The 21,250-nt window shown below is 45.8% G+C and overlaps 1 protein-coding gene and 2 long non-coding RNA genes across 6 annotated transcripts in view; 2 read left to right on the plus strand and 1 right to left on the minus strand.

The window, feature by feature from the left end:
- Matn2 (matrilin 2) overlaps positions 1-21,250 on the plus strand; it is a 144,989-nt gene that overhangs the window by 77,153 nt on the left and 46,586 nt on the right. For 3 of the 4 annotated variants that reach the window (XM_052747591.1, XM_052747590.1, XM_052747592.1), the window contains one exon: positions 21,099-21,221. The exons of the other annotated variant lie outside the window; for it this stretch is intronic. In XM_052747591.1, the coding sequence (XP_052603551.1) occupies positions 21,099-21,221 (123 nt within the window). The remainder of the gene's footprint in view (positions 1-21,098; positions 21,222-21,250) is intronic. 4 annotated transcript variants of the gene reach the window in all.
- Positions 3,939-12,919, plus strand: LOC128116405 (uncharacterized). Its single transcript, XR_008220440.1, has 2 exons — positions 3,939-9,018; positions 9,107-12,919. It is a non-coding gene; the product is annotated as an uncharacterized LOC128116405 (long non-coding RNA).
- Positions 13,046-21,250, minus strand: part of LOC128116404 (uncharacterized) — a 40,583-nt gene continuing 32,378 nt past the window's right edge. The window contains exon 3 of the long non-coding RNA XR_008220439.1: positions 13,046-18,324. This is a non-coding gene — a long non-coding RNA (uncharacterized LOC128116404). The remainder of the gene's footprint in view (positions 18,325-21,250) is intronic.

Raw genomic sequence — 21,250 nt, forward strand, 5'->3', positions numbered from 1 at the left:
TGCATTAACCACCAAAACTGGACTAGGCACACAAGGCCTAGCAGACTGACTGCAAGGTCGTAAACAGCTCCGCTAGGTGGGACGTGTGGTTCATCAATGCAAAACTGTTATTATCCCGCATGGCCGCAATCAAGGACTAATGGGAAGCAATTGGCACACATGGCCGTCATTAGCACTGCATTTACAGAGCCAAACCACGGTTTCCACTTTTCTTCTCACTTTTCCGTTCCGCACTGAGTGGTTGATGGAAGGACCTCCCTGTCCCCGATGTTAGGTCCTATCTGCTTGGCTCTCTGTTCTGGGTCTCCAAAGATGAGAGCCTTGTGCCTGTGGGCTTCTCTGTGAGCCCAGAACTCAGCTGGAGTCATCTTCCTCTGTCGCTGGAGCCTGACCTCTTTCCCCGGGTTCCACAGCAAAACTCAGTCACAGCAAATGCTCACGGGTTAATAAAATGAGCCAGGGGAGCCTGGGGAGGGTGTTCTAGAATCACCCCACACTGTCACCCTGTCCTCTTCAGGTGTGTTCAGCTGTCTTCCCCACTTCCTTTCTACCCTCCCCTCTTTGAGGAGCACAAAATATCCTGTGTCTCATGACCCATGTTTGGCTGGGATCTGGGAAGCTGCCAATGCCCATTTTCCATGTGCTGGCTTAGCCATGCCAGACAAACTCTGACACCAATTGTGGTGGTTTGAAAGAAAATGGCCCCCGAAGGGAGTGGCACTGTTAGGAGGTGTGGCCTTGTTGGAGGAAGTGTGTCACTGTGGGGGCAGGCTTCGAGGTCACTTTTGCTCAAGCCTCCCTCAGTGTGACTTTCAGTTGACTTCCTGTTGCCTGCAAGATGTAGGACTCTCAACTCCAGCACCACATCTGCTTGCAGGCCGTCATGTTCCCTGTCATGACGATAATGGACTGAACCTCCGAAACTGTAAGCCAGCCACCCCAATTAAATGTTTTCTTTATGAGTTGCCGTGGTCATGGTGTCTCTTCACAGCAATAGAAACCTTAGCTAAGACACAAATAAATAGAGAGAGAAGGAAGGAAGAAAAGAAGGAAGCAAGGATGCAAGTTCTCCTTCCCTCCGTCTCATCAGCATCCTGTCAGTCCTGCCTGGCCCGGGGTAGGTCCTGCTGTCCTCACCTCCAGCCTTTGGGAAGTGTGCCTAGCCTTGGGGAAAAAGGAAGGAGCTGAGGCAGAGCTCTGCCCAGGGCCGCAGCATCCAAGAGCTTGAAGCAGGAACTCCCTGGGCTTTAAACAAACAATTAGGCGATGGAGTAGGGACTTCCCAGGTAAAGGAGGGACAGGAAGTCCAGGAGTGACTCAGAAAGCAACTCCCAGAGTCCTCAGAGGCTCGGACTCTGTGAGTCTGGGTTTTCTCTTTGTTCTTTATCCCCCCTCCCCCTTTGGTTTTTCAGAACAGGGTTTCTCTGTGTAACAGCCCTGGCTGCCCTGGAACTTGCTCTGTAGACCAGGCTGGCCTCGAACTCAAAGATCTACCTGCCTCTGCCTCCTGAGTGCTGGGATTAAAGGTGTGTGCTGACACTGTTCTCTTTGTTCTTTTTTACAAAATGATTATTTATTTTATTTTATTTTATGTGTATGGGTGTTTTACCTACATGAATGTCTGTGCACCATATGCATGCATGCAGTACCTGTGGAGGCCAGAAGAGGGCATCAGATCCTCTGGAACTGAAGTTACAAATAGTTGTGAGCTACCACATGGATTCTGGGAGCCAAACTTGGGTCCTCTGCAAGAGCAACAAGTACTCTTAATGCTGAACCATCTCTTCAGCTTCCACTTCCTCCTCGCATCCCCAAAACTTACTTTATTTGTAATTATAGGTATATCCATGTCATAGAAGCTAAAGGTATTATTTCCCCCTATGAGCTGTAGTTACAGGTGGTTGTAAGCTACCTGATATGGGTCCTGGGAATTGAACTCAGGTGTTCTGCAAGATCTGTACATGTTCTTAACCTCTAAATGACCTCTCCAGCCTCTTTTCTTTTTTGAAACACGGTTTCACTGTGTGAGTGAAGCTAGAACTCCATCCTCCTGCCTGGGTGCTGGGATTGCTCCATCCCCCTGAGTACTGGGATTACAGGTTTGCATCACTATGTCTGGCTTCAGGTCTAGAGTTTCAGAGAGCTCTGCTCTGTTGCTGTTGCCCCTCAAGGTCCTATAACTTGGGCAGTGCAGGCCTAAGAAAAGTGGGGGAGCTGACATGTGGCTCAGCCTTGTCCTCTGCCTAGGCCGTAGCTGCTCTGAGGCTCTCCCCATCAGAACACTAGAGGTAAATGCACACCCTTGGTCTAGCAAGAGCAGATCCAGCTGGCTCAACTGCATTTCTGAAATGGGGCTTGTGAGACCAACAGGGCCACTATAGTCCTTAGGTTTTATTTTGGATCCGGACATTATAATCTTCTGGCTGTGACTTCCTCAACCATACCTGCTTACTTAAACTCCTTGATGCTCAATTTCCTCACTTACGACTGGGACCGATGGTCACAAGTTCGGACTTAACTCTTTGACAGATCAGCGTTAGCCCCTGTGCTCGGTCTCTAGGATAATAGAAGCTGTGCCAGCGCAAAGCTGAGTCCCAGTGACCCCTGTTTACACCCTGCCTCCCTGCCGACACCGGTACAACTTGCCCGGGCCTGGGGTGAAATGAAACACAGCTATGTTCCATTTTTATTATCCTGTTCTGAATGTAGCTGGATAATCTCCCGGTTAAAAAGGAACGTGGCTTGTGCCTCTTTCCCGAAGGACCTCGTGTTCTCCCAGAAGTGCCTGCTGTTCACTCTTTCATGTGCTCGCCCGTGGGTCCAATTGTCTTTTTTGTCTTGTCACAAGTGTTTGGACATAGAAACATACTAGGTCGAGTGCAAGATACTAGAAACCAAACCATGATGAGAGAGCCAATGCTACTTCTGTTTGGAGCTTGAGAGAATCAAGTAAACTCTGTAATTGCAGTCGACAACCGGTGCGGCCCTTGCCCAGCTCTGTGCTCAGGACATGAGGTCAAACCTAACCCCTGCCACTCTTCAGGTGTTTGACATGTCTCAGGAGCTCCCTGAGCTTTGTCTGTTGCCTTGTGTAACTGTCACAACGAGTTCTTAAGTAGGTTTCATCGCTGTCATTGTACAGAGGAGGAAAACAAGGGACGAAAACATCAGACAGTTTAGAAAATGCAGCCAAACCCAGATCCAAATGGTGTTGTGTTCAGCTCTTAGCCACTGTGGTGTTACATGGTCCTTGAGAGGCCCTAGAGGACTGCAGGCAGAGATCCCCAAGCCCAGGCCTGACAGGGCTCGTGACCCGCTGATTGTGAGGGGGCTCAGAGCTAAGTCCCCGGCTAACGTCCCACTGACTGTTGCTTCCACACTATTGGCTGTATGACTGTCAGAACACAAAATGTGGGTGGGCCCCTGAGGCCACTGCCTTCCCACGCATACACACCTACAAGGAGGCTTGTAAGGTATACTATCCTGTCAACTTTCTAGCCATACTGTGCTTTTGTGGAGAGGGGAGACAGGCACAGTTGATCCATAGATTCTCAGAGTGGTCACAGATGTTGGTCTCAAACTTGTAGCTCCCTCCCTGTGCAACCCCAGAATTCTATCCCTGCAGCAGACTTTCTTGGACTGCCAGCCCCCAAATCCTGACACGGAGACTTATTATTAATTATGAATGTTCAGCCTTAGCTTAGTGTTGTTTCTAGCTAGCTTTTTTCTTTAACTTAAATTTACCCATTTCAGCCGGGCGGTGGTGGCGCACGCCTTTAATCCCAGCACTCGGGAGGCAGAGGCAGGCGGATCTCTGTGAGTTCGAGGCCAGCCTGGTCTACAGAGCGAGATCCAGGAAAGGCGCAAAGCTACACAGAGAAACCCTGTCTCGAAAAACCAAAAAAAAAAAAAAAAAAAAAAAATTTACCCATTTCTATTCATCTATGTGCTGCCCCAGGCTTGTTTACCTCATTTAAGTGCTGTTCATCCTGCTTTCCTGTTTCCTCCATGTCTGGCTGGCCCCTGCCTGGTGGCTGGCCCACGGCTGCTCCCTGGTGTCTCTTTTTCTTTCTCCCCTTGAGCCTAAATTCCTCCTCCAACTTATTCTCCCTGAATGCAAGTTCCACCTATACCTCCTCTACCTAGCTACTGGCTGTCCAGCTTCTTAATTGGCCAATCAGGTGCCTCAGGCAGGCAAGGTAAAACAGCAACACACCTTTACATAGTTTAAACAAATGCAGCATAAACAAAAGCAACACATCTTTACATAGTTAAACAATTATTCTGCAACACAAACAAATACATCTTTACATAGTTAAACAAATATTCTATTCCACAACAAATCCCCGTTGGTGTTCAGATGGGAACTGGCTCTGGGAAACAGATCACTTACTGCGAAGCAGCTGGATCCTAATCTAGACACCCCGTATCTGTAGGAGAGCTGAAACTTTGTTCTCTGTCACTCATTTCCACCTTTGATCTTGTTCTGAGATCTGAAGCCAGATGAACACCCGCTCAGGTACGGAAGACTCTTTCCACCCGCTCCGCCCACACCCACTAATGCCATTCATCATCTATTGAATACCAGGGACTGCAAAGTGCCCTTCCATTCAAACTAGATGCAGTGCATGAGCCTCGCCTCTGAGTCCCACTCACGGGGTGCACTGGAGGTCCATATTACCGATTCTTTCTGCCTCTCAACATTGTCGTGTGCGACTCTTACAGATGTGTTAGCACAGTGCCAGAGCAGTGAACATTGAAGCGGGAAAAAACCTCACGCGAGTTCTTCACACGCCCGCATCCCTTCACCATCTCCCTTTGAATTACTTTTCAGACCCTCCCCCATTTGGGTTTTCAGAGACAAGGTCTCTCTGTGTAGTCCTCCCTGCTGCCCTGGAACTCAACTCTGTAGTCTAGGCTGGCCTCAAACTCGTGGCGGTCTCCCTTTCTCTGCCTCTTGAGTATTGGTGAAATTATCAAGGCCACTCCACATAGTTAAAAGGGAGGTTTATTTTGTGGGGTAACTTACAAGTGAATGGATAGTTGACAGAGTCTGGGAAAGGTGTGGCGCAGTCCGGCGGTGTTCTCTGGAGAGCTCTGCTCGGTCTACCTCCAGCGTCCAGGGTCCAGGAACCAAGAGAGCCCATGCATCAGTATCTCAGATCTTTAGGGTCCTCTCTTGGCCCCGCCTTGTAGGCGTGACAGTTACTGAAGCCTCAATGGGGGTTGCAACTTCCAGATCAAAGCTGGAATGGCTACCCACTACACCTGAGCGCTGGGATTACAGGTGTGTGCCACCACACCCAACTTAATTATTTTAAATTTTAAATTATTTAATTATTTTATGTGTATGGGTGTTTTGGTCACAAGTATATCTGTGCACCACATGTGTGCCATACCCATGGAGGCCAGAAGAGGACATTGGATTCCCTGGTACTGGAGTTACAAATGGTTGTGAGCTGCTGTGTGGGTGCTGGGAATCTAACCTAGATCTCTAGAAGAGTGACCACTGTTCTTAACTCCTGAGACATCTCTCCAGCACCCCCAATCCTGACTTATTTTTTTTTTTATGGTGAAAAAAAATGTATACTTAGAATTAGCCAGCTGGACTCACTTTAGATGATCCCAATTTTGTTGGCAACATCTAGAACATTATAATCTGGAGCCAAGTGAACACACACCCTCTCTCCATCAGGCCTTATGAGGGTGTTGACTTTGGCCACATCAGTGTCAGAGTTTCTTCACAGCGTGTTTGATCTGGTGTTTGTTAGCCTTGACATCCACAATGAGCACAAGTGTGTTGTTATCTTCTGTCTTCTTCATGGATGACTCAGTGGTCGGTGGGACTGTGATGATGGCATAGTGGTCAAGCTTGTTTCTCCTGGGCTCATTCTTTCAAGGGTATTTGGGCTGCTCCGGAGCTGCAGGGTTGGGCTGTCAGAAGGTGGGTGATGTGTGGATCTTCTTTTTATGACTGTGGACACCTTTCAGCACTGCCTTCTTGGCTTTCAAAGCCTTGGCTTTGGCTTTGGGAGGGGCAGGAGTTTCCCCCTTCACTTTTGGTGCCATCTTGGTGAAAAGAGTTGCCTATGCGACTAAAAATTTTAAAGAAAAACTTTCCTTCCTTTTTGGATCATTTATTTTATGTGGAAGCTAATGAAAAGGCAATGTTTATAAAACTTCATTTGGCAAAAAATATAAACTTTGTATATGGATTTGCTTTTGTTTCTGTCTCAGGACCCATACCAAATGCATTATGTTGCTCTTATTCTTGAGAAATGTTCCTGACACTTTTTTTCCAGGCTACAGAAGTGACTCAATACCTTTATGTTAAAGTGTAAAGAAAGAACATGGCCCAGAAAAAAACTGTAGAAGGAATCCTATAGCCATCCCCTTTAGATGCAAAAGCTCTCTCTCTCTCTCTCTCTCTCTCTCTCTCTCTCTCTCTCTCTCTCTCTCTCTCTCTCTCTCTCTTATGTGGAGGTGTGGTGTGTGGTGCATCTTCATATGTGTGGAGTGCACTCACCTGTGCATGTGGAGGCCGGAGCTCTCCACCTAGACTTTTCACACAGGACCTCTCTCTGGGCCTGAAGCTCCTTGATTGGCTAGATCTGCTGGCCAGGGAGCCTCCGGCACTGGAATTACAGGCTCACCCCCATGTCTGGTTTGTACCTGGATGCTGGGCATCTGAACTGAGGTCTCATACTTCTGCAGCAAACAGTTTATCCACTGAGCCATATTCCCAGTCTAAGATGCAAAAATTCAGGCTGGAGAGATGGCTCAGAGGTTAGGAGCACTGACTCCTCTTCCAGAGGTCCTGAGTTCAATTCCCAGCAACCACATGGTGGCTCACAACCATCTGTAATGAGATCTGGTGCCCTCTTCTGGCCTGCAGTCACACATGCTGTATACATAAAATAAATAAATAAATCTAAAAAAAAAAGATGCAAAAATTCTTAACAAAATTTTTGCAAGTAGAACCCAACCATACTATATGTAAAAGAGAAAAATGTCAAGAGCAAACATGGTTTAGCCCATCAATCAAAGTTGGCTTAACATTCATATGTAATCAATATAATTCATTGTGTTAATACACTAGTAAAGAAAAAGAAATGATCTTAGTAGATGCAGAGAGGGTATTAATAATATCAAAATCCATTCCTAACAAAACACTCAGCAAAAGGGGAAATGGCTTGACCCAATAAACAGTAACTCCAGGAAAAACTACAGTTGCCATTGTGTCCCAGGATGAGAAGCTAAGTTCCTACGTAAGATGTTAACTGAGGAATACAGTGATTTTCACAGCATGGCATTGAGGGCCTAACTAGTGTAATAAGGAAAGAAGATGAATAGAAGCCACACAGATTAGAAAGGAATAATAAAGCTATCTTTACTAAATTCTGTGATTGCCTATGTAGAAAAGCTAACTGAGTCTTCCCCTCAAAGCTACTAAAAGTAGTAAGTTTAGTAAGATCACAAGATTAAAATGTCTACTGAATTACTTTATTATATTTCTGTACACTAGCAACAAAAATCCATATCTTAAAATACCACCTAAATTAGAACAAAATATAAGTTAGGGGCAAATGTTTCAAATGAGCATCATTTCCACACTGAAAAGTGTAAGAGGTTTCTGAGACGAACTAAAGACCTACGTAAGTGGAAGAACAGATTTACCATGAGTTATGATATTCAGTATGGCTGAGATGTTAATTCTTTCCAAGTTAATGTACAAATTCAAAGTGATTCCCATCAGGACCCTTGTCAACTTACCTTTTTAGAAATATACTTGGTTTCAAAGTGTATACAAAAATGTGTAAACCTAAGAGTCAAAAAGTCCATTCTCATTTTTCCTGACAGTCACAGTTCTATGAAGTACTCATGACACTGAACTTAGCAAATACTGAATCTCTGTTCTAGGGGGAAAGTAGGGTGCAATCCTGTGAGCTCCTGATCGTAGCATTCATCGATAAACGCAAAACCTTCTTTTCCCGCCTTCCTTCCTTCCTCCCTCCCTCCCTCCCTCCCTTCCTTCCTTCCTTCTTTTCTTTATTTGCTTATTTCTTTCTTCCTTCATTCCTTCTTCAGCTGAGAGCGAATGTTTTGGGGAACTTGGTATTTTCCATACTTCACAATGTGTCTATGAATAGTAGAAAATGACAAAGTATCAATTTGGAGATATAAGTAAATTTTTAGCAAGTAGGTGAATTCACAAATATATAATCTGTGAATAAAGTGCATTTGATTAAAACTCTGAAAAAGAAAAACAGAATTGTTGGTTTGAAGCTACCTGGCTTTAGGACTATTTAAAAAGCAGAGTATAATCAATAAATATAATACAATCAAGACTAGTCTTGTTTTTTTTAATTTTACCATGCAACAAAACCTTTATTTTAAGATAATGTAGTCTTGATGTAAAGATATACATTTAGGCATTTGGAACAGAATATACAGTGCATGAATAATTCTTGATGCATATGATGAAATGATTTTTGAGGAGGGCATGAAAGCAATCCAATGAGGAAATAATATGTTTTTTAAAAGTTACAGCAAAAATTGGATATATACACACATATATATGTATATAATATCTCGTCATTACCCCATACCATGAAGACAAACAATTCAAAGTGGATTTCAAGAAAAACATAAGAAATACCATCAAATATCCAGGTGAAAATACAGGAGAATCTTGGTGACCCCAGGTTTGGCAAGAATTTCTTAAGGCATTAAAAGAAAAAAATCAATAAGCTATCAAAATTAAGACATCTGATCTTTGAAATATACTTTGAAAATATATATATATAAAGAAAAGGCAAACTAGACTAGGATAAAATATTTTAAAAAATATCCTACAAAGAATTTCAGAATACATAAAAGAGACAAAACAACCCAATAAAAATACACAAGAGATTTGAGTAGACATGGAAGCAAGGAAGACTCAGAGGTGAATGTTTGTGTAGTGTGTGTAAGACTTGGGTTCACCCCAGCACTGAATACAACAAGGAAGACTCAGAGGTGAATGTTTGTGTAGTGTGTGTAAGACCTGGGAAGACTCAGAGGTGAATGTTTGTGTAGTGTGTGTAAGACCTGGGAAGACTCAGAGGTGAATGTTTGTGTAGTCTGTGTAAGACCTGGGTTCACCCCAGCACTGAAAACACAAGGAAGGCAAAGGATGATGAAGAGGCTCATGAGAGGATGCTCATCAGAGTCAGCAGGAAATGCAAACTCAAACCGCAGTGAAGTTCCATTACATACTCGCTAGACTAGATACATTTTTAAAAGACCTTGTTTTTATTTTTATTTGTGTGTGTGCATACCCTCAGAGACCAGAAAAGGGTGTTTGATCCCCTAAAGCTGGAGTTACAGACAGTTGTAAGCCACCCAACATAGGTACTGGAAACTGAGCCCATTTCTCTGCAAGAACAACAAGCACTCCTAACTGCTGAGCCATCTCTCTAGCCCTAGACTTTAAGAGTGACTGACACAGTCAAAACTGGAACTCTCATACACTGTGTCTTAGTTACTTTCCTATTGCTGTGATAAAACACCACAACCAAAGCAACTTACTTAGAAGAGTTTATTGGGGGCTTACAGTTTCAGAGGGTCAGTTGGAGTCCATAGCCATCATGTTGGGGAGCATGACAGCAAACAGGCAGGCAATGGAGCATTAGCTGAGAGCTTATAACTTGATTCACAAGCACGAGGCAGAGAGGTAACTGGGGATGACTTGGGCTTTTGAAACCTCAAAGCCAGCTCCCAGTGACACACTTCATCCAACAAGGCCACACCTCCTAATCCTTCCCAAACAGTTCCACCAACTGGGGACCAAGCATTCAAATATATGAATCTATGGGGGCCATTCTTATTCAGACCACCACATACTGCTGGTAAGAATGTGAAATTTCCAGTTCTACCATTTTGGAAATTGTTTTAGCAATATTTTGCTAGCATGGATGTGTACCTAATATGACCCTACCATTCCACTTTGATATTTCCCCAAAGAAGTGAGTGATGTCTAAAGATTTGGACACAAACATTCACACCCACTTTTCTTGTAATAATCCTACACTGACAGCCATTCACATGTTCCTTATTGGGTGAGTGTACAAACACTGTGCTCAGGCACACACTATAATACTACACAGCGACAAGAAATGAATTCCACAGGCAGTAGCCAGTGTATCTTGGTATAACCTTGCTATATGAAAGGAACTTGATGTTAAATGGAATACTTGCTGTGTAATTCCATGTCTACAGAATTTTAGAAAATGTCATCTTATCCATACTGACAGAGGGCAGATCAGTATTTGCCCTGGGACCAAGAGGAGGGGTTACAGGATGAATAAAGAATTTTGGAAGTGATGATTATGTCTGCTATCTTGAGTGTGCTGATAATGTGTAGCTATGTCCAGTTTCTCATTTTATACTCTTTATTATTAGTATTATTTTTTTATTGAGAGAGTTCTTCATATGTAGCCCAGTCTTGTCTCATATGCACAGTTCTCCCTCGGCCTCCCAAGTGCTGAGATGCATTTCCACAGTTGCTTGAGATTGTACTTCATGCAATTTGTTTATGCCAATTGCAGCTCAGTAAAGCTGGCATTAGTCATCAGATCAAGACTTCAGAAGGTAAGTGGTACTCAGACAAAGTGCTACAAGAGAGAGAGACCATAGAAAGAGCCTTGGAACTAGACTGGATTGCTCACATGGAAAGGCTTGCTTGAGGTACTGAGGGGCTCAGAAAAGGAATGTGTGAGCTGGGACACAGGATGGAGCAGTTGGAAACTGAAACTGAGTTCCAACTGTGTCTTTGGTGACTGAAGGAGCTGAACATGTGTGTCAAGGGCAAAGTTGCAATTAGTCCTGCATATTAAAATCACAGTTGGATCTGTGTGCTCTGCGCTAGTAGGCAGACAATGACACAAAGATGTCATTTATTCTTTCCCTGTGGGCTCCTTTCTGTGGGCGAGCACTCTTCCTGGGCACTTCTCTCGTGTATGTGAGACTTAAGAAACTAAGATTTTAGCTTCCCTTATGCCCTACAGGCAGCGCAGGATAGGATTCTGATTAGTTTTAGTTCAGTGTGCATTCCTTATGCCTGCAGAATTAGCTAGACCACAGCAACAGTCTGTCTCAAGGAGGTCCTTATTGACATCAAGTAGCATTGGTGGGTTGCTAGTAGCATTGAGACTGACTGATTTCCTCACAGAGAAACATGGTTTTGAGATCAAACTATGGAGTCCGGGAGCTAGGCCACACAAGTGCCCAGAGAAGGAATATTTCACTCAAGGGAAAGCCTGGGCTGGGCATGCTCGTTGACCTTTAAATTTGAGAGAATCCTAGAGGAAGGAGAAGGTGCATGGAAGGTGAAGGTCGGGGAGTAAGTGCTGGAGCAGCTACAGGCAGGGGAAGAACATAGACAGACAGACAGACAGACAGACACACGCACACACACACGCACACGCACACGCACGCGCATGCACAGCAGGAAGACAGGGAGGGCTAACGAACAGGGCATCTACTGCAGAAGCCAGACTCTGGCCCAGCTGCTGCTTAGAGCGCCTGTATTTGCTCTGAACACTTACTGAGAAGCGTAAACCCTGCCTCCAGCTTCCTAATCCTGGCTGCCGCCCCTGGAGTTTAGAGACAGTGGCGTGCCTTGCATTTGTGCCTCTGGCTGTCTCGGGGCAGAGTTGAAAACTGAAGAAATCTGAGGCAAAAAAAATCCCGTGGGAGAATGAATTGACTAAACACGGAGCAATACTAGCTTTGGAAGAATTCCACACACAGCAAGACGAGTCTGAACCTTGAGCTACTTCTCTGTGTTGCAGTCTCCACAGGCACCAGGCAGCAGCATGGCTGTCCAGGCAGCTTGTTAGAAATTCGGGTTGCCTAGACTTGAGTCAGGACCTCCCAGCAGGGCCCACGAACCACCTGTGGATTCTAATGTCCCCTCCATCTTGAAGCCCTTTGACCTCTCATTAGGAAGCCCAGTGTGTGTGTGTGTGTGTGTGTGTGTGTGTGTGTGTGTGTGTGTGTGTGTGTGTGTGTGTGTGTGTGTGTTAAGACCCATAATGATGTGATAACTTTGGAAATTGAAAAGCGCTGTTTTCACATGCTGGAGTATTATTTTATTGACTACTTCAGTCAGGGTCTTTTTTTCTTTAATGTATATGTATGTTGCCTATAGCTACACCTGTGCATCACTGTGTGCTTGGTGCCTGTGGAGGCCAGAAAGGAGTACCAGATCCCCTGGAACTGGAGTTACAGATGTTTGTGAGCCACCATGGGGATGCCGGGAGTCGAACCCGGGTCCTCTGAAACTGCACTGGCTGTTCTTAATCTCTAAGCCATCTCTCTAGCCCCTTACTTGGATTTTAGTATTTTGTTTGGGAGACCTTCCCTTATCCTCACTTTCCTTACCCCAAAGAAACCCAAAATCTTACAAGTGAATAGGAGAATTGATTCAAAGACTCTGGGGAGAAAGGAGCGGGCCCAGCTGGGGCTTGCTGGAGAGTGCGGCTTTGTTTTCTCTGGGACTTTGTGTTCAGTTTGTTTCTTTCAGCAGAGAAGCACAAGGCTGATGACTCACATTTACTGTTGAGTCTTAAAATCCAAACTGCAGCTGTCAAAATAAGATGAGTGCCTTTAGGCACTCGGAAAGAAAGGAGATGGTCCCCAAAATGTGGGCTTGGGTTTGGCTTGCCTTTGTAGATCTCTAACCCACGGGTGAGTCTTTGTGTTAGGCAGGCAGAGACCCCAGTGTTGCCAGTGGAGTGAAATCACAGCCGTGGTAAGTCTCTCCTCCTCTTGCTGTGGTAAACAGTTTCTGATGTCTGCATCTTGGCTTAAATAATAGGAGGAACTTTAAAAAACAAAACAACAACAACAAAAAAAAAACCACTAGCGTGCCTAACTGAAGGTGTTCATTTGCTTTAACTCCAAAGGCGAAATTAAGCTGTCATTGGTGTCAATAGCAGGCCCTGTGGCTTGTCTAACGTTCTGAAACATCTATAAAAGCCCTTTGATTAAGCCCTGGGTGGCGTGAGCCAAGCAGCCACAGCCTCTGCCTCAGGCTCCCCTCCTCCGACTAAGGAGATGCACATCCCAAGTTCCCTGGGCTGAGACCCAGCATTAAGATTTGGATATGAATGAAGGGAACTTAAACCCAGGGTGCATGTGACCCTCTGGGGAGACTCATAACACGCCCTTACTAATTGATTTCACCTGCACTTGCAGTCAGCCGGTCCAGTAAAATTCTCCAGGACCAATGAGAGACAAGCTAGTTTTGCTGACCGAAGCTGTGTTCTAATAGTTGCCCCCTGGCAAGGTGGAGCTTGAATTTGGCCAGATCGTTTATTATAAGCTTCAAAATGCCAGTTGTTGCTGTATCTGACCAATTTAGCAAGCCAAACTTAGCCAGAGATACTTTTAAAATATTTTGTAAATGTAATATCCATGTCTGAAGCATCCCTAAGTACCCAATAAAACGAAACTGTCTTCATGGAATTGTGACTTAGGCAAATCTTGTTTTTAAGGTCATGCCTGTGTCATGCAGACCTTTCTCCATCCTGCCTCAAGACAGGAAATGAAGAGACTGGCGTTTGTCACGCCCACTCTGGACCACATGCTTCTCCCTCTGTTATTGGCCCCTTTAACTCTGCACAGACGGTGCTGTGTACACTCCGTTATTTCACATCTTCATGAAAACTGTTTCTTGAAGGCCATTTGCTGAAGTCCCCCAGCTAGGGCCAGGCTTGCTTCCAAAGATGACAGTCCACCTGCTTGCCTCACCCCTGGCTTTCCTGGAGAGACAACTGCCGTGCGCCAGTGGTGACTCCCTCATGGCTGTGTCTACATCATCTCTTCAGGTCTTTACACAAAGTCACCTCAGCAAAACCACTTTTTTCATCACATTGTTTAAAGTGACGCCCTTAAACACTCCTGACTCCCTTACAAGATCGTGTTGTTGGTCCCTCATCAGTGATGTGCTTCTAGATGGAAAGGCTCTTGCTCAGAGTGTCTGCCAATTTCCCTGGTACAAACACTCCCACCATGGCCATTTCAAGCTAGCAGTGTAGCTCGTGGGATGCAGCGTTGGGAAGAAATACTTGTCAACTCTTCTGGATGAGCTGATTCCAGCACACCAGTGAATTCTTTGCTAGACTCTCAGCGTGTAGTGGTAAGGGATTTCCTTCTTTTTTTTTTTTTTTTTTTTTTTTTGGTCTGTTTGATTAACTATTGTTTTCCTTATGCAATGAAAAATTTCCTGAATGAACAAGTAGACTAATTCTGTCATTCACAAACATGCCAGGTACCATGCCAGGTAGTCAAGCTAGAGTGCTGAGTCAAGCGAACACTCACGAGGACGCGTCTGCCCTGGGTGACGGGCAGGAGAGGTTCATGTCACAACAGAGGGAAGCTACAAGGAGGACTAACAAATGCACCTGCAGTCCCCTGGAAAACATGCTTTAAGACGTGTCCTAAGGGATGCATGAGTTAGGTAGGCAAAAAGCACGGAAAGAGGGGTGTGAGCATTTGAGGTAAATAGAGTGGCATGTGCAGAAGTCCTGGGGCAAGAGAAAGCTTCTTTTGAGGCTAAAGAGGACAATTAGACACCAGAAGACCAGGTAACAGATCACCATGATTGTTGAGCTGATGCTGGCTCCTCTTGGCAGGGGAGGTAAGGAACAGTAACAAAGAACACTGTCTTAGGGTTTCTATTGCTGTGAAGAGACACCATGACCACAACAACTCTTATAAAGGAAAACATTTAATTGGGGCTGGCTGACAGTCTCGGAGGTTCAGTCTCTTATCATCATGGTGGGAAACATGGCGGTGTGCAGGCAGATATGGTGTTGGAGATGGAACTAAGAGGTCTACATCTTGATCCACAATCTGCAGGAGGAGTCTGCCACACTGAGTGTAGCTTGAGCAAAGGAGACCTCAAAGCCCACACTCACAGTGACACACTTCCTCCAACAAGGCCATGCCTCCTAATAGTGCCACTCCTTATGGAGGCCATTTTCTTTCAAACACCGCAAGTACTAAAGAGTTGGTTGGATCTGAAGGGCACAGAAGAGGGAGGAACACCCATGACTTCCAAGTTTCTGTGACCATCCTCTGCTAATCTGAAAGGGAAATTAAAGACCAAATTCATGGTTTGATCCAAACACCACAGGAACGCCCACACTTCTGAGTGTTGGTTCAGTCCCTCACTGAGCTTACAGCCCAGGTAAGAAGAATTAATTAGAAACACCCAACAAGTCTGTGTTTGTGTGACACCGATGTGGGTTTATTTATCTATCCAACAAGTACGTGTTGAGCAACTCCAATGTGTCAAGCACTATAATGGGTACAAGGTGAGTAGCAGACAGCTAGACACAGATTCCCTCCCCATGATGACAGCTTTTCTGGTATCTGAAACTAGAGACTGGTGCCTACATGTTCTTGTCCTTGGGGACAGGAGTGTGTTTTGCTGAGAATGGGGAGACGCATAGAGATATGGAGAATTTTGTTTTTAATGTCTCTCACCTTCCCAGGATGTCATTTCTATTAGGGGAAAGGGCTTTGGGAACTTAGAAACATCACTGTTGAAGGCAGGGCATATGGACCTTTGTCACTGTTCCTTCAGCCACGAGCATTTATGAAACACGCACAGGGACAGTACAGAAGGCTCTGAGGAATCGGATGGCACAGGCCAGTTTGTGCTCCACTGTGTCAGGCAGACGGGTGGCCAGCCTTTCCAGCACCAGGGGTAAGCGGTGATGGCTGCAGGACCCAGAGGAAGAAGTCTCTGAGCAGGCTTCTGGAAGAGACGATACTTAACTAAAGTCAGAAGCTGTAGCTGGGATCACCAGACAGAGCAGGCAGAAGGCTGTGCCAGGATAACATGGCCTCTCCCATGCCCCTGAGTGGTTTTATCACCCTTCAGTGAAGTCCATCCAGGCTGCGAGGAACGGGGGAGAAGCTGTTTTTCAAAAGCATAAGGAATTGTCCAAAAACATCTGTACTTGTTTCAAATGGAAGTGATCACTGCCAGGAAAACAAGAAGTCATTTTGCTAGAACCCAGTTTCCATTTATTCCTTGTCTTTGTTTAATTAGATTAATTCCTCAATGATCTCCCTTGGGTCAGTACAAATCACTCATAACCATAAATCCTGACATTCTAAAAACAGTATGAAAGAAAAAGCCACATAGAGCCAACTGGCAAGATCGCTTTCATGGGACAATTCTTTGGGAATGAGAGCTATAATCCTTCCTGGTCCTTCACGTTCCTCATTCTCATGTGTGTCTAGAGAGGAAACAAGGGTGCAGCCATCACTCTGAGACTTATTGCAGAGAGAAAGCTGAGCCGTGGGGTCGCAGTCCTAAGAGGAGTCCGAGCACCTTCCCCTCAGAGGAACATGGGGTTCAGAGATTCTCACCTGCTGCACTCTGGGGGCTTTGAGGACGTTTGGCAAACACTACTGCCAAAACCCTACCCCTGGCTAGTCTGGTTAACTGCAGGGGTGTATCTAGGCATCGGGAAAGAGTATGGGGTGTGCGTGCGTGCATGCGTGCGTGCGTGCGTGTGTATGCCAGAGGCCAGCCTCAGGTGTTGTTCACAGGAAGCATCCACCTTGCTTTCCTTTCCTTTCCTTTTTCCTTCTCTTCCTTTCCTCACTGGGACCTGGAGCTTACCTGTCAGGCTAGGCTGGCTCATTGGTGATCCCAAGGATCCTCCCATCTCTGTCTCCTCAGTGCTGGGATCACAAGCACCACGTGTCTGGGTTTTTACATTGCTTGGCATTGAACTCAGATCCGCAAGCTTAAACAACAGGCATGCTACCCGTCTGAGCATTTTAGAGCCCCAACATCAGTGTTTTTGGAAGGGCTCCAGAAAGTTCTAATAGGCAGTTTGGTTAAGACTGTCCTTCTTGGATAGACAGGGCCACTCTGTCGACCAGACTGGCCTCACAGAGATCTGCCTGCCTCTACCTCCTCTGTGCTGGGATTTGGCTTCAAAATGCTACTTTCAAAAGGTTCTTTTGTGCCAGGTGGTGGTGGCGCACGCCTTTAACCCCAGCACTCGGGAGGCAGAGGCAGGCAGATCTCCGTAAGTTCAAGGCCAGCCTGGTCTACAAAGTGAGTTCCAGGACAGCCAGCTACACAGAGAAACCCTGTCCTGGGGAGGCAGGGAAGGGGGTTCTTTTGTAATATACTAATTTTTCTCCTGTTATAATAAAAGCTCTTCTTAAGAATTTTGAAGCCAGGCAACTGTAAATAAATGAATAAAAGCCCTCATTCCCTCCCCTTCTTGCTCTTCGTGACTAGTATGGGTTCTAGTGACCTGGAGGGGGCCAGGTGACACTTGGAGCAGAGGGAGGGGCTGCAGAAGTGCTTGCCTCCCTGCAGAGAGGCTTAGGAACAGCTCTTGCCAGTGAGCTGGGACCCCATGTCCCCAGCAGCAGGGCTTTATGCAGAGTGCTGGCCACTTGCAAAGGGACTTAGAGTCCAGTAAGGAAGACAGTGACTGCGTCACTGCATGAACACATATACCATTAATACCATGTCTCATCACTGCATGAACACGTATAGCATTAATATCATGACCACATCACTGCATGAACACATATACCGTTAATATGACTGTGTCACTGCATGAACACATATACCGTTAATATCATGACCACATCACTTCATGAACACATATACCGTTAATATGACTGCATCACTCATGAACACATACACCGTTAATATCATGACTGTGTCACTGCATGAACACATACACAGTTAATATGACCGCATCACTGCATGAACACATACACAGTTAATATCATGACCACATCACTGTATGAACATGTACACCGTTAATATCATGATACATGCCAGGGAGGAAGAGAACAGGATTCACAACAGCCAGTGTGGGAGGTCAAAAGCTCTGAACAGCTCAAGCTCCTCATGGCAACAGGCAAACTTCCCATCACCCAACAGGGACACTGAAGCCTGGGACTCAGGACCACATCACTGTTCTCATACAAAGTGATAGTTTTCATTGAGCTGGAAGTCGGATGAGGTCGGTGAGGTCCCCAGAGCTGAGTATCTGTGACGGATGCTGCCAGACACATCACTCGAGCGCACAAAGCAGGGTTTGGATGATCTCTCCTTGAGGGTGGCCCTGTCATCTGTTGAGCGGAGTTCGGACTCCTCGGCTTCCTGGAGGGCTCTCAGCCATCTGGTGTCTGCCACTTGTCAGGGAATTCCCAGAACAGAATCCAACTGCCAAGCCTGTCCTCCGTATCAGCATGTCCCCTCAGTCTCCATTCTCCTCCTTAGACCTGAGCATTTCAATATGTGATAGTGGAGATTTTACTTAATTTTATTTATTTGTTTGTTTGTTTTCTTTTTCCAAGATAGGGTTTCTCTGTGTAACAGTCCTGGCTGTTCTGGAACTTTGTAGACCAGGCTGGCCTTGAACTCACAGAGATCCACCTGCCTCTGCCTTCTGAGTGCTGGGACTAAAGACACATGCTTTATTTTATTTTTTTGAGGGCTCAGCTCAGACTGGAGAGATGGCTCAGGGGTAAAGAATACTGGCTGCTCTTCCAGAGCATCTAGGTTTGACTTCCAGCACCCACAACTGTTGAAACCCCAGTTCTGGAGGATATGATGCCTTCTTCTGGCCTCTTTGGGCACTACATGAATGGATATGGTGCACAGACATACGTGCAGGCAAACATCCATACCCATAAAAATAAAAAGTGAACAAGTGCTCAATTTATTTAATAGATGCTGAGTCAGATCAGTTTTTTTATCTTTTCATTGGTTTAATATGTTTATCTAGAAACACAATACAAAATTCAAAGAACAGGTAGGTGATGTTATATATTTGTGTGTGCACATGTGTGTCCATGTCTGTGGAGGTCAGAGGATACCTTCCTCGTCAGTCCTTAGGCTCCGTGCACCTTTTCTTGGGTGTCTGTCGCCTGCCTGTGCTTCAGGTGGGGGAGGCTAGCTGCCGGAGTGCCAGCCACTCGCCTCTGCCTCCATCTCACTGGCGAGTGCCAGCCGCTCGCCTCTGCCTCCATCTCGCTGCCGGGATGACAAGCCCGCGCCACCATGCTTGGCTTTTCATATGCGTTCTGGGAATCAAACGCAGGTCCTCACGCTGCCAAGATGAGAACTTTGCAGACTGAGCCGTCCCCAGCCCCCGGAGGTGACAGTCAGACCTAGCTGTTAGAGAAGCTGCTTGTGTGGTGAATGATGGCACCCATGGATGTTTGGGTGAGAATAAGTGACGTCCAGGGCTTATCCCTAAACAAGGCTTTCATGAGGCTCGAAGGCCACTGAGCCACTAAGAGTGTCCCCAGAGGACCTGAGTTCAGTTCCTAGCACCATGTCAGGGCTCACAATGGCCTGCAATGCCAGCTCCAGAGGACTGAAACCCTCTATGGGCAGCTATGCTGTGGGCACGTACGAACAGACACACACGGTTAAAAATAAAATCAACCTTTGTTGAATCGGTATAGACTTTTTTTTTCTTTTAACTATACATGAGAGTCAGGACTGACAGCTTTCTGGATAACTAAGTTTTATCCCACTTGATGTGATAAAAAAGGAACTTTTCTTTAATATATTCAGTCCCTTTAATGCTCTCTGACTTTCTCTGGTTTTAATGGCAGGATTGTGGGTAGAGTTGCATGGTAGGTACCTGGCATTCCTTGCCAGGAAACAGCACCATCACATCTGCCAATCTATGCCAAGGAGAGGCTGAGTCAGTGCTGGGCTGAAGGTTCTTTAACCTTTCCATCCTCTTACATATTCCTACACCCATGGCAGGAGACGCATGCCCAAACACACATGCCCACATTGCATGTCAGTGACTAGCTAGCTCAGCACTGTGGAAATGTGGTGACTAGCTGACTCAAACAATCCTCCATCCCTCCCTGTAATCTTTCTTAGCTCCTCTCATGGCATTTGGCTTCTCCATTTTCCTCACCCATTATGGGGATGGATAAGCAGAGTGCATAGAGAACTTCCAAAGACCTCTCCTGTAGTCAGATGGGTAGAGGAAAGGCTGATGGGAGCTTGCCATGTGTCTTAGTCGGTGTTCTAGTGCTGTGAAGAGACACCATGACCACGGCAGCTCTTATAAAGGAAATCATTCATTGGAGCTGGCTTGCAGTTTAGAGGTTTAGTTATGGTGGGAAGCATGGCAACTTAGTGCTGGAGAAGGAGCTAAGAATTCTACATTTTGACTGGCAGGTAGCAGGAGGAGAGAGCACTGGGCCTGGCTTGAGCATCTGAAACCCCTAAGCTTATCCCCAATGACACAGGTCCTCCAACAAATGCCTCCTAATAGTGCCACTCCCTATGACCAAGCATTCAAATCTGTGGGCCTATGGGGCTACTCTTATCCAAACCACCACACCGTTTTCAACAGAGTGGTGAGTCAGTAGCACCCTTGGCTACCTTATCTCACGATGTCAAAGGCTGTGCAAAACGAAGTCATCTTCTGTACACTGGTGAAGCTGTGTTTGCTCAAAGGCTAGGAATGGTCTTTGTGGGAGCATGGAGAAGCTCTTGTTCACAACTCAGCTGTCATGAGCCCTCAAAATATGTTCAAAGTGGTTTTCATAACCACTGGAAAATACAAAATTGATATTATTTCATGAATTTCCATATAATTCCAACTTTGAAAATGGTTTTATCAGCAGGACTGTGGTGGTGCACACCTTTAATCCTGGCACTTGGGAGGCAGAGGCAGTCGGATCTCTGAGTTCGAGGCAAGCCTGGTCTACAGAGTGAGTTCCAAGACAGCCAGAGCTACACAGAGAAACCTTGTCTTGAAAAACAAAAACAAAAAAAGAAAAGAAAAAGTTGTTCTCTACACTAAAATGTATACGATGTCAGCAGGGGTTGCTCTGGGTTATGGGACTACAGGTGGATTTTCCTTTTATGTATTTTAGCCCCTCGATTTTCTACAATGATAATGTATTAAAATGTGTAATGTGATTTAGGTTGCTGTAGTAAGTGTTAAAGAGTTGAACTGCCATGGGCCAGGAGCACTTCTTCTCCAGAGCTATGTGCTAATGGTGCAACTTTGCCTCAGTCCAGGATCTGTGTGCCACAGAGGACCATGGCTGTGAGCAGCTGTGTGTGAACGTGCCGGGTTCCTTCGTCTGCCAGTGCTACAATGGCTACACCCTGGCCGAGGATGGGAAGCGATGTGCGGGTAGGTGTCTCTTTAGTTCCGTGTGCTGA

Source organism: Peromyscus californicus, unplaced genomic scaffold, assembly GCF_007827085.1.
Source record: "Peromyscus californicus insignis strain IS unplaced genomic scaffold, ASM782708v3 Scaffold_20__1_contigs__length_68692818, whole genome shotgun sequence".
Classification (NCBI taxonomy): domain Eukaryota; kingdom Metazoa; phylum Chordata; class Mammalia; order Rodentia; family Cricetidae; genus Peromyscus; species Peromyscus californicus.